Source organism: Mesocricetus auratus, unplaced genomic scaffold, assembly GCF_017639785.1.
Source record: "Mesocricetus auratus isolate SY011 unplaced genomic scaffold, BCM_Maur_2.0 Super-Scaffold_100009, whole genome shotgun sequence".
Taxonomy (NCBI): domain Eukaryota; kingdom Metazoa; phylum Chordata; class Mammalia; order Rodentia; family Cricetidae; genus Mesocricetus; species Mesocricetus auratus.
In genome coordinates this window covers 62,109,025-62,122,345 of record NW_024429193.1, presented here as the reverse complement: position 1 = coordinate 62,122,345, position 13,321 = coordinate 62,109,025, and the positions used below count along the sequence as shown (strand labels likewise).

Here is a 13,321-nt window from a genome sequence, read left to right as displayed (position 1 = left end):
ATTCACTCCCCACCATGAAGACCCCTGCTGTGGGCTAACTCACTTCTCTGTCAGGAAACTTTCAACTTCTGCTGAGACCTGATAGGAAAGGATCCCACTCTGTTCCCAAGGCCTGAGCTCTCAACAGAGCCCCTTCTGAGCTGCACCTTTCTGTCTATCTATAATGTTAGTAATTCTCATAATAAATCTCTTACTGATAATGACAATCCCATGCCCCCATTTGTAGGAAGTTATGGCCTACTGGGCTGAGAGATGAGCCAAACGAGTTTGACAGTTGCTGTCAGAGGGCCTGACCCTGCCCAGGCAATGAGGGGCGACTACACAACGTCAAGGGATCAGAACGCCTGGTTGCTGGGAGAGTATATAATAAGTTTGTATTCATTGCTAAATAAGGAGTCGGCCGTTGTCCTTTCATCTGACTCCCGAGGTCTGTGCTGTAGTTGATCTTGCACCTTCTCACCCCTCCCCCGAGGGAGCCCGTAGGACCACAACACCCATTGAACTCCAAATCTGAAAACTTTCATGGTCATCAATTTTTGTTTTGTTTTGTTTTGTTTTATATGTTTTTTGAGACAGGGTTTCTCTGTATTGTTTTGGAGGCTGTCCTGGAACTCACTCTGTAGACCAGGCTGGCCTCGAACTCACAGAGAGCCTGCTGAGTGCTGGGATTACAGGCGTGTACCACCAATGCCCGGCTCATCAATATTATTTTTAAAAACAGCATAAGATATTTTAAAATGTAAATTTATCTAGGGGATTTTTTTCTTTAGTGAAAAATCTGATGCATCAGTATAAAATTCAAACCTAATTCTTATGTCTGAAGCAGCAAGGCTTTCTGACAGTTAATGTTCTGCCCTTAGTGACATTTTCAAAATGTATTAGCTTTCAGGGCAAGACCTGATGCTTTGTTTTGTTCTTAAGTTTATAATTTCTGATGATTTCCTCAGAGCTTTGGGTATTGTCTTATTGACCACAACAACTCTTCAAAGGAAAACATTAAATTGAGTTGTCTCATTTACAGTTTCAGAAATTGAGTCCATTATCATCATGACAGGAAGCATGGCAGCATACAGGTAGATGTGGTGCTGGAGTCTTGGCTGGGCTGAACTTACTCTGTAGACCAGGTTGGCCTAGAACTCATAGAGATCCTCCTGCTTCTGCCTCCCAAGTGCTGAAATTAAAGGCTTGCGCCACCATTATCCAAATGTTAGAATACTCCCAATTGGATAAAAATTTTGTTCACATAAAAAGACTACAGCCTTCTCTGAACTTAATCGGCTAAAGTCTTAAGTAACCAACCCCTTCCATTTTCGTTGTGATTATTATTTTAAAACTAGCAAATCGCTGGGTGTTGGTGGCGCATCCCTTATTTCTGTGTTCCTTTGTGAGATTATTCTGTTTGTCTAGTAATCGGCAGCACAAAAATGAGCAACAAACCAGTGGATAATTACATATTCTTTAAACCAAGAGGTTCCCATTAGCCAGTTCAGGGTAATTCTATCTTGCTAGAGTAAAAGTTGATACACATCCTTTTCAGTACAGACACGCGGGAACAGACGGACACACACACACACACACACACACACACACACACACACAGGAGGCAATTGAAAGAAACTGACTTTTTTGTTGTTTGATTGTTTGTTTGTTTGTGACAGGGATTCTCTATGTATCTGGCTATCCTGGAACTCGCTCTGCAGAATAAGCTGGCCTCGAACTCAGAGATCCACCTGCCTTGGCTTCCCGAGTGCTGTGATTAAAGGTGTGCACCACCGCCGCCTGGTGGACTGACAATTTTAAAAGGGCAAATGCTGTGCACCCAGAAGTCCATATATCAACACCGTCAACCGGTTCCCAAAGGTTATTCACTTCTTGTAAACTCTGAGTCTTTCGCGGGGTGAAGAGCTAACCGCCTGGGGACAAGGAACTGAAGATGTCAACTGACTCGCAGCGCGTGTGCAGGGGTCGGTGCCTGCGGTTACCGAGACTGTAAAGCCGGACGCAAACTGTCCCGGAACCAAAAGCGGGCGGTGAGGGGTTGGTCCGCCCGGGTTCGGGGAGGCGCCAGCATCCCTAGCGGCGCTCGGCTCCGCCCTCCACCCGCCTCCACAGTCATAGTCCCGGGCCGGCGTGTCGGCGTGTGTGGTAATGCGGCTCTTTCTAGGTGAGAGGAGATAACCGCGTCCTGTCCTTGGCCTGAGCGATGCTGAGAAGCTGCGCTGCGCGCCTGCGCACTCTTGGGGCTCCGCCTGCGAGGCGACCCGGACTGGTGTGGGTGAGTCCCGGGACTCGGCGGCGGGTGAGCGCAGGGAGACAGCCAGGCTGAAGCTAAGCTACCACCAACCCTCGGCTGTAACGGGGAGCAGGGGCTCTTCAGCCTTGAGATTCGAATCGGGAGGAACCGGAAGGGAACGTAACTCAAGGTTGAAATAGGTCAGCAGGGATTGGACCTCCACTGCTACTGAGATAATAAGAAAGGTTTACAAGGTCACCCAGCAAACCCGAGAAAGAATCAGCCGTTACAGACCCCTGGAGAAGAGCACTTATCTTTCCAGGTATCTAATCCTGATGGTCTCTGACTCGTTATAACCAACTTGGGAAGAGGCTTCTAACTGTCAGATGATCAATTACGCCCTCTCTGACCCATTATCATCATCTTAGAGGATAAGATTAAATGAGATAATGCAAGGGAAGCGTTTAGCATGCCTGGGATGTAAGTCTTAACTAATTCTCTGCCCTTATTTGCATCCCTACTTTGTTGCATTGATGTAGTCTGTACTTGTTGAGCTCCAACAATATTCCAGGCATCATTGCCCATTGATGGTAAGTAAGACATACTACTGTTAGAAAAGGAAAAAGAAACTTTCCTCCAAAGGAATTAGCTTGGGAGAATGGGGTTAGTTCGCCAAATTCAAAGCCTGTATTCTTTATGTTATAACAAATGACTAAGGAACAACAGGGAACAGCTCTGTTTTGAGCAAGAACCAAAAGAGAACTTTGGTTATTAGGTGACTGTGGCATCTCTCTCAAGCTATTGCAGCTTCCTGGTAGACGGTAAGTGAGGGCTGGAGGTATAGCTCAATGGTGGACACACAATTTGAAAAGAATAATGAATGTAGACTCATTACTAATTAGGTACCATCTTGCCCACTAGAAAAGGAAATGCATTGTGCTAATCTTACAACCACAAATATGGATTCGTTTCTTTAATTACGTGTTGGTGCCTGGCAGTCTGTGCTGAATACAACGGAACATTAGTATTTACAGGCTTTCTGTCTTTAAGGAGGCATAAAAGTCATAACTTCTCCTATAACTCCAGTTCTCATAAATGTATAACTAAAGATCAAGCATGACCTTTCCTCTTCTAAGAACAAAGGGTAATGATTACCCCTAGGATTCATCCTTCATTCACAACTGTACTGCGAATTTACAAGTGCATTTACTGCAGGTAGCTCTTAGTTCTCGCCTCTTTGAACTGAAAATTGAGTTGCTTTTATTTCCCACCACATTGTCCATGTAACGTAACTCAACATGCCTCACACTAAGATTAGTAGTTCCGCTCTCGTTCTCTCTGATCCACACTTTCACTCGAACAGACATCTTTTCCTTGTAACCATGCCATCAAAGCCACAACTCTGGAATCATCAAGGACTCTTGTGCTTGCTTTCTCTTTCCTGAAGTTAGTAATTCCCCATTTCCCTGGGTTCTACTACTGAATGTCACTTAGCCCTTTTCTTCTTACTCCTCCATTCCTAGTTCAGCCTTGGACCACATCTAACGTAGACCTTTCAACAGTCTTTGGCCCCTTCCCTTTTTCCTCACCATTTTAACTCATCATTTTTCACACTCAAGTATCACTTTCATGATTTTTTTCACATGGTCCTTTCCATTAAAAAAAAAGAAAAAAATATTTTTAAAATTTCTGTGTGTTGCCTCATGTATGTCTGTATATGTGTGGCAGTGCCTACAGAGGCCAGAAGAAGTTGTTGGCTCTCCTGGGACTGGAGTTACAGATGTTGTGAGGCCTTGTGGGTACTGGAAATTAAACCTGCATTCCCTGGAAGAAAAACCCATGTTCTTAACCACTGAACCATGATTGCCTCTTTAAATAGCTTCGTCCTAAGTAAAGACATTTGTGTTGTAACAAGTGTGATATGCTACTCATGTCTTTCAAGTTATATAGATATATAATGTAAAGGATTTTATTATCTCTGTAATTATATATTATGTTGTTTGTAATATTTAAACACCCATCTATCTTTGTCCTTGTGCTACCTTAAATCACCTGTCAAGTGCCCTCCTTTATCACTCTGCACCTTATTTTTGCCTTAAGACAGAGTCTTTCATTGAGCTAGAAACTGGATATTTTGGCTAGGCTGGCTGATTCTTCCATCAGTGAGTATAGCATGGTATTTTGATGTCAGTGGTGCGGTCCAAGTGATACATACATTAGTCACAATGGATTGCTAGTGCTGACTAGATGCAGAAGGCCATAGTTGATACCTTCCATAATCTTAACTACTCTGAGAGTTTTGCAGCTGCTTTCCTGTCTGTGAGTATCTGCTTTATGCTCCATCATAGATCACACTGTGTCTTCCTAGTCCTCCAACACTTCAGTTATTGACTGGAATGGTGGCAGTGCTCAGTGCTCCAGAGAAGTATCCGTGAGTGAAAGGCACAGTTACCATGACACCAGCTCCCTTCTCTCAGCCTCCTCCTTGTCCCTCTTGTATTCGTTCTTGTAATTAACTATCATTTACTCCATGGTGCCATTCATACACCAGGGATTGGTTGTAGTGTTTGTCCTATTCCTTCATTTGCTTTGTGGAAGTCATCTCTGAGTTCTACTTTATGGTCTCATAATTCTCACTGAGTTACTCCAGTAGCCTCCAAGTAGAGGCCTCCATTTGCAGTCTTGGGCATTGCCATTCTCTTTCCTATCATGATCAAACCTGAGTATGTTATTCCCTGCTTAAATAATCTGAGAGTGCTGCAGATATAATTTAAACCAGTTAGCTTAGCATTGAGGCTTTGTCTATACCTCTATATCTTACTGCTCCTTCTCTTACACTGTGATATTGCCTAGCTTCTTTTATACCTTAATTTCATCATCTGTAAAATGGGGATAATAGTTCCTATTGCATAGAGTATAATAAAACCCTTCAAAACTGTCTCATGCCTCCTTACATGTACATACATTGATTTTGTTGTTGTTGTTGTTTGTTCCTTTTTGTTTTTATATTCACTACTCTTTCTAATATCTACTTATCAATATTCAGGCCAAAGAGCCAAATACTACCATTCCCTGTGTTCTAGCTTCCTGTGTGTCCTAGTTAGGGTCTATTGCTGTGAAGAGACACCATGACCATGGCAACTCTTATAAAGGAAAACATTTAATTGGATGTAGTGAGATATCCAACCCACCCATACCTGTAGCACTGACAACACCCAAATGGTGGAGGATATGACTAGATCTGGGGTCGAGGATCCCAGAGCTCTCTCTTGTGGCTGGTTGGGTCACAGGGAACAGCCTGGGAAGATCCTTGGAGCTGGAACTGTGGCGGTCACCCGCCTCTTGTGTAAGTGCATTCTCCCCGAATAAACTTCACTTAACCTGTACTGGGTCTTGTGAATCTTGATTCCCACGCAATATCTGGTGTCAGAAGTGGACCTATGACCCAACCAGCAGCAAGAGCAAGTTCTGGTGTCTGTGACCCCAGATCTAGTCCTGTCCTCTGTCACGGCCTCAGCTGTGACCACGCCTGTTTAGTCACAGCGCTACAGGTATGGTTGGGGTGGATATCTGACGACAATTGGGATGGCTTATTTACAGTTCTAAGGTTCAGTCCAGTATCATCTTGGTGGGATGCATGGCAGTGTGCAGGAAGACATGGTGCTGGTGAAGTTGCTGAGAGTCCTTCATCTTGTAGGCAACAGAAAATGGTCTGAGACACTGGTGATATCCTGATCATAGGAAACCTTAAAGCCCACCCCCACAGTGACACACAACCTCCAATAAGGTCATACCCATTCCAACAAAGTCACACCTCCTGATAGTGTCATTCACTATGAGATTATGGGGACCAATTATATGCAAACTACCACACCATGTGTATCTCACCCGTCCATCTCTCTCTGTCTGGTGACTGGCTCACCTGGGTTTAATGCTATCTCTGCCAGTAACTATCTGGGAGAAGATGGACAAATCATTGACCTTTTGTCATTCTCATCTCCATGAAGGGGTGTAGGACAAATGAGCTCTGGAGTTCCTGATCATCTTCTAGCAGTAAGAAAAGCAGTATGGTAGTCTTAGGAAGTTGTAGAAAATATGAAATAGTATGTACCTCCTAGTCCTCGTTTCCTTTCTTTTCTCTTTTAGAGGTTGTTTTCTTCTGAGAAAGTCATTCACAAGGACTATGGTCTCCCAAACCCCAGCTGGAGCAAGGACCTAAGACTCCTCTTTGACCAGTTCATGAAGAAATGTGAAGATGGCTCCTGGAAACGTTTGCCTTCATACAGACAAAATCCTCAAATCTTTAAAGATTTCCAAACTCGCTTTGTTGGTAAGAACAGCCACTTTCCCGGAAATAATATATGAATATCAATGTAAAGTGTAACACACCGAAGCACTAATTATGACTTAAAGAGAAGGAAGACATGGTAGTTCTCCATGCATATAGTCCCTCTCAGCAGGGTGAGGCAGGAAGACCATGAGCTCACAGCCAGCTGGGGCCACATAGCAAGTTCATGACCATCATGAGCTACATAGTAAGACCCCATTTCAGAGTGGAGAGGAAGGGAAAAGGAGGTGGTGAAAAGCAGAGCAAGTAGGGAATGAAGAAGAAAGAGGAAAGAAGAAATGGGAAGATTAGGGAGAGGGGAAAGAGAGAGAAAAAAACGGTACTGGGGTTCTATAGTTCCCAGTTTTATAAGCCAGAAATCTCACTAAATTTTGTAGATTATGGAAGAACACAAAACGTATCAAAAATAAGATGATCCCAACCTGGCGTCTTGAAGCTGACATCACCAGTCTCTTTTCTCTTTATCTCGAAATCTGGCTCCTTCCCTTTGAGAAGATCAGAAAATTTGAATTACTCTCTGTAATTATTGCATTACCCTCTGTAATTACCCTCTGTTACTATTGCTGTGACAAGTTGGGGAGGAAAAGGTTAATTTGCCTTATACTTCCACATTGTAGTCCATCACTGAAGGAAGTCAGAACAGGGACACAAGTGGGTCTAGAACTTGGAGGCAGGAGCAGAAGCCATGGAGGTGTGCTACTTACTGACTTGCTCCCCATGACTTTCTCAGCCTGCTTTCCTATAGAGCCCAGGACCACCAATCCAGGGACGGCACCACCCACAATGGGCTGGGCCCTTCTCCATCAATCACTAATTAAGAAAATGCCTTAAAGACAGATCTTAAAGAGGCATTTCCTTACAGAGGCTCCCTTTCTGATGACTCTAGCTTATGTCAAGTTGACATAAAACTAGCCAGCACACCCTCTGATCTCTCAGACTTAAGTCCAAAGACAACCTACCTCATACCATTGCCAGAAGTTTCTGTACCTCCCCACCCTGCAGCCATTCAATCCCAAATAAACACACAGGGGCTTATATTAATCATAAACTGTTTGGCTGCTGGCTCAGGCTTCTTACTGGCTAGCTCTTCTTAATTATTAACCCATTTCTATTAATCTGTGTATCTCCACGTGGTCTTGGTTTACCAGTGATGCATAGGCCTCTTGCACGTGGCATCTGGCTGTCGACTTCTCTCTGCCTTTCCTCTCCCCAGCATTCTCCTAGTCTGATAGCCCCACCTGTACTTCCTCCCTGGTTACTGGCCAATCAACATTTTGTTAAACCAATACAAGTGACAAATCTTTACAGTGCACAACAGCATTATTCCACATCATACCCAGCACTCAAAAATTATACTTCCTATCATTCTGGGTTGATTGTTTTGTCTTATTTTTAAACACACTTTGTATTAAGTAACTATTTTAATGAACTCTCTGAGGGTTTTATCCTATTTGATGACTTCTAATTAGCCCTCAGTGTTTCCTGACAGCCTGTCTCCTGTTTTCCTAGTCTAGTGACTCTCCTGTCTTCTCTTCTGGATGTCTGCTTCCGGCCTTTCTTTCTGCTCACACCTCTAATTCTTTCCCATTCTCACTCTCAGCAGGTTTTGCTCCCTGTGTAGCTAAATGAAAATAGAAGCCAGCAGAAGAGCATTTCCAGGCTCGGACCACCTCTTGTCCCCTCCTCCCTGTACCTGAGCTTGATCTGCTCCTATCCTCATGAGTGAACTGACCATGGACACAGGACACAGGCACTGTGTTTCCCTCCCTGGACCTGCTCGTGACATTGCTCCCTGCTGCATCTCTCAGCAGCAAGCAGACCTGCCACAACTGTATTGCTCATCCTAATGTCTCAGGAACACAGCAACACACTGCCATCAGACTCCCACAGGGTGTACCCATTTCGTAGTACATAATACTCTTTATCTTTTTAATCCCATTCAATTTTATGGTCTTGGGAGCCACTCAAAAGCTAACTGTTGCTCAATTTAATCTTTGGAACTTAGTGTCCTGGCTTGCTTTCTGTTGCTGTAAACACCATGACTTAAAGCAACTTGGAGAGGGAAGGATTTATTTTGTGTTTACTACTTACAAACCAATCATGAAGGGAAGCAGGAATTGAATTGGAAGCCACTGAGGAAAGCTACTTTCTGACTTACTCTGGATGGCTTGTTCAGCCTGTTTTCTTATACCACCCAGGACCAAGGGGTATCACCACCCACATAGCCTGGGTCCTCCCAAACCAATCACTAATCAGGTCCCTCAAGCTTGACTATAGGCAGTATGGTGAAGGCTGTCCCTCAGTTAAGGTTTCTGAATGACTTTAGCTTGTGTCAAATTGACAAAATTACTAACTACCACGTTTAGTTCCACACATGTTTAGGTTGAAATTCTGGTTCTACACAGCACAGAAAACTGTGTGAGCTTGGGCAAAGTACTTCAGCTTTCCATGTCTCAGTGTTCTCATGGATGAAGGAAAGAAAGAGACTAAAGTCACATTACTTTAACCAAGAATAGTTGGTCATTTTCAGGTTTCTGTTTAGATTCTTGAGTTTAGAGCCAAGACTTATTCCACCTTATCAAAAAAGGGAAAAATAGCTTTGAAGTAAGTTACTTTATTAAGTTTTAACTACTAAATTACTTGAAAGTAAATTTTAATGCTGGGTATGGTAGAGGATGTCTCAGACAGGAGGATGAGAGTTTGAGACCATCCTGGGCTACACAGGGAGACCCTGTTCCCACCCCAGTCCACAACATTAACTTTTTAGAGGACTTGACAAGTGTGTACAGAGCCCTGGATCTGATCCCTAACCCTATAAAATAGTGTTTTTTATTAAAATTACTCTGATATCATACAATTCATTGAATGTCTTTAGCCTGATGCAACCTGGCTTCTACCTGCTCAGCTTTGCTGGAATGATCTATACATGGAAACCATTACTGACCCACGTGCCAATTTTGGTGGACATTGTTCATTTTCTAGTGTAAAGTTGGCCTTGTCACCTCTTGTACCTCTGTCAAATCCTTCATCCCACCAAGGATGCCAGTCTCTTATTGTTCCTCTACAGCCTTCAGCTCTGTCCATCCTTGGGCTTTAACCAAATGAGAAACCCCTGGAAATCTTGTTGATTCTGCATCAGTTAAATGGGGGTAGAAGCTCAAATTCTGTTAATAAATTTGTTGTACTTATTTTTCTCATTTTTTATGAGATACCTCACAATTTGATAATCTTGACCAGAATGTTGAACTCTTAAGTTCATTTCAGGAGTCACAATGGTTCTAACCCAAAGATGGTGATTTATTGGACTGAACTATCTCATATCTTCCAAGAAAACCATTTCCTTACTATTGGATTACTCACTCTCACTAAAGTCCACTTAAACCAGACTTATGCCAGAAGAATTTCTCTCTGCACCTGACTGTTTCACTCAGTTTACTGTTAGCATTCAGATTCCATATTCACTGATTCCCATGTGTATGTAGCCACTTTTTTTTACTCTGTCTATGTATGTTTACATGTATGTTTTTGCTATTGTAGAGAGTTTGTGTTCTGTCATATTCTGTTCAGGTATTGTTTTGTTTTGTTTTAGTTTGTTTTGAGACAGGGTTTCATGTAGTCCATACTGGCCTCAAACTCACCATGTAGCCAAGAATGGCCTTGAACTTCTAATCTTTCTGCTTCTACCTACCAAGTGCCAACAAGGCAGTCAGTCATGCACTACCACATACAGTTTTATGTGGTGCTGGGGCTTGGGAGCCCGGGGCTTTGTGCCTGCTGGGCAAGTACTCTGCAATTAAACTGCATCCCTAGCCACTGTGCTGTTTCTTGTGACCTTTCCATTCCTTTCTTTAGCATTTCAATCAGTTATCCATCTACATATGATTTTTGTCAGGATACAGGTGCTTAGTTCTGTCATGGCATTTTCTTTTACTCTCCTGTCCCCATACCCCTATTTCTTTACAGATCCCAGGTTTGCGAAAGAAGAACAAATGTCTAAGGCCCAACAGTTCACCAGAAGCTTTGAGGAAGGCCTGGGCTTTGAATATGTGATGTTCTATAATAAAGCAGAGAAGAGAATGGTTTGCTTGTTTCAATCAGGTCTTCACCTTCAAGGGGTACCTGGGTAAGAACTATCCTAGCAGCATGGAGTTGAGAGAGTTGCTTCTCTTCATAAATATGATTTAACAATAAATACACTGAACATATCCAGGGACTACAAAGACAACATTAAATTGGCAATATAGATACATATTTGTTAATATAGGAAGACATCTATAACACATTAATGAATATTATCTATATTGGTTAAATTTTATAATTTTAACATAATATTAAATGATGCATATAGTACATTATTATAGGACATAGAACAACAGAGTATGATGAACGTTTTTGCAGTAGTTTGGCCATGACTTGATATTAAGGGCCTTAAGGTTTCTTCCTTCTATTTGTATGTACTTCCTAACTTTAAAGATTACTTTTATTATTATTTTAAACTGTGTGTGTATGTGTGTAGTGTCAGGTCCTCCTGGAGCTGGAGTTGCAAGTGGTTGTGAGCCACCCAGCATGGGTGCTGGGAACTGATTTGGGTGCTCTGCAAGAGTACATGCTCCTTACTACTGAGCCGTGACTCCATCCCCATTTTCTAAACTTTTAAACAAGGGATAGGTATATATACAAGCATAATGTTTCTTAATTACATTTTAGCTTTTTCATGCTGTAATATGATTACTACTCAGCTCCAGTTTTATTACAAGTATCCTTTATGCTGTGAACGAAGTTAAGGATATGAGTATTATTTAACATTATTAAATACACTGAACATGAGGTAAATGTAAAAAGACACTAGAATAGTTTATATCTTGAGGCTATATCATGAACTTCTGAAACTTTCTCTTCTGCTGCTGTTGTGACTAGGTATGTTCATGGAGGTGCCATTGCAACCATCATTGATGTTACTACTGGCACGTGTGCAATTGCCGAGGGAATTGCCATGACTGCCAACCTCAACATCGACTATAAAAAGTAAGTCTGTGACCATTCTCCTTATGTTCTTAAGTCATATTCTCCAGCAGCAGATCCTGAGTTCAAGGTCAGTAAACATTTTCTATTAATATTTTATATTTGTGATCTGTATAATGTATGACACACTTTTTAACTCAGCCATGAAAGGACAGAAGCTGCTCTAGATAGTACATAAGGATAGCCATGTCCTAGATAGTGCATAAGGATAGCTGTGTTCTAGATAGTGCATAAGGATAGCTGTGTTCTAGATAGTGCATAAGGATAGCTGTGTTCTAGATAGTACATAAGGATAGCCATGTCCTAGATAGTGCATAAGGATAGCCATGTCCTAGATAGTACATAAGGATAGCCATGTCCTAGATAGTGTATAAGGATAGCCGTGTCCTAGATAGTGCATAAGGATAGCCATGTCCTAGATAGTGCATAAGGATAGCCATGTCCTAGATAGTACATAAGGATAGCAGTATCCTAGATAGTGCATAAGGATAGCCGTGTTCTAGATAGTGCATAAGGATAGCTGTGTTCTAGATAGTGCATAAGGATAGCAGTGTTCTAGATAGTGCATAAGGATAGCCGTGTCCTAGATAGTACATAAGGATAGCCATGTCCTAGATAGTGTATAAGGATAGCCGTGTCCTAGATAGTGCATAAGGATAGCTGTGTTCTAGATAGTACATAAGGATAGCCATGTCCTAGATAGTGCATAAGGATAGCAGTGTCCTAGATAATGCATAAGGATAGCCGTGTTCTAGATAGTGCATAAGGATAGCTGTGTTCTAGATAGTACATAAGGATAGCCGTGTCCTAGATAGTACATAAGGATAGCAGTGTCCTAGATAGTGCATAAGGATAGCTGTGTTCTAGATAGTACATAAGGATAGCTGTGTTCTAGATAGTGCATAAGGATAGCTGTGTTCTAGATAGTGCATAAGAATAGCTGTGTTCAAGTGAGTTCCAGGACAGACTCCAAAGCCACAGAGAAACCCTGTCTCGAAAAACCAAAATAAAAACAAAAAAACAACAACGAAAAAAAATAGCTATGTTCTAGATAGTGCATAAGGATAGCTGTGTTCTAGATAGTGCATAAGAATAGCCGTGTTCTAGATAGTGCATAAGGATAGCTGTGTTCTAGATAGTACATAAGGATAGCCATGTCCTAGATAGTACATAAGGATAGCTGTGTTCTAGATAGTACATAAGGATAGCTGTGTCCTAGATAGTGCATAAGGATAGCAGCGTTCTAGATAGTGCATAAGGATAGCCGTGTTCTAGATAGTGCATAAGGATAGCTGTGTCCTAGATAGTGCATAAGGATAGCTGTGTTCTAGATAGTGCATAAGGATAGCTGTGTTCTAGATAGTACATAAGGATAGCCATGTTCTAGATAGTACATAAGAATAGCTGTGTTCTAGATAGTGCATAAGGATAGCCGTGTTCTAGATAGTGCATAAGGATAGCCGTGTTCTAGATAGTGCATAAGGATAGCTGTGTCCTAGGTAGTGCATAAGGATAGCTGTGTTCTAGATAGTGCATAAGGATAGCTGTGTTCTAGATAGTACATAAGGATAGCCATGTTCTAGATAGTGCATAAGGATAGCTGTGTTCTAGATAGTACATAAGGATAGCTGTGTTCTAGATAGTGCATAAGGATAGCCGTGTTCTAGATAGTGCATAAGGATAGCTGTGTCCTAGGTAGTGCATAAGGATAGCTGTGT

At 42.1% G+C, this 13,321-nt stretch overlaps 1 protein-coding gene across 2 annotated transcripts in view; it reads left to right on the top strand.

The window, feature by feature from the left end:
* The first annotated feature begins 1,986 nt into the window (after positions 1 to 1,986).
* Them4 (thioesterase superfamily member 4) overlaps positions 1,987 to 13,321 on the top strand; it is a 36,803-nt gene continuing 25,468 nt past the window's right edge. The window contains exons 1-4 of one of the 2 annotated variants that reach the window (XM_040752287.1): positions 1,987 to 2,275; positions 6,380 to 6,563; positions 10,545 to 10,704; positions 11,499 to 11,606. In XM_040752287.1, coding sequence (XP_040608221.1) covers positions 2,204 to 2,275; positions 6,380 to 6,563; positions 10,545 to 10,704; positions 11,499 to 11,606 — 524 coding nt within the window. In that variant the 5' untranslated portion in view covers positions 1,987 to 2,203. The remainder of the gene's footprint in view (positions 2,276 to 6,379; positions 6,564 to 10,544; positions 10,705 to 11,498; positions 11,607 to 13,321) is intronic. The other variant, XM_040752286.1, reaches the window with a different exon arrangement.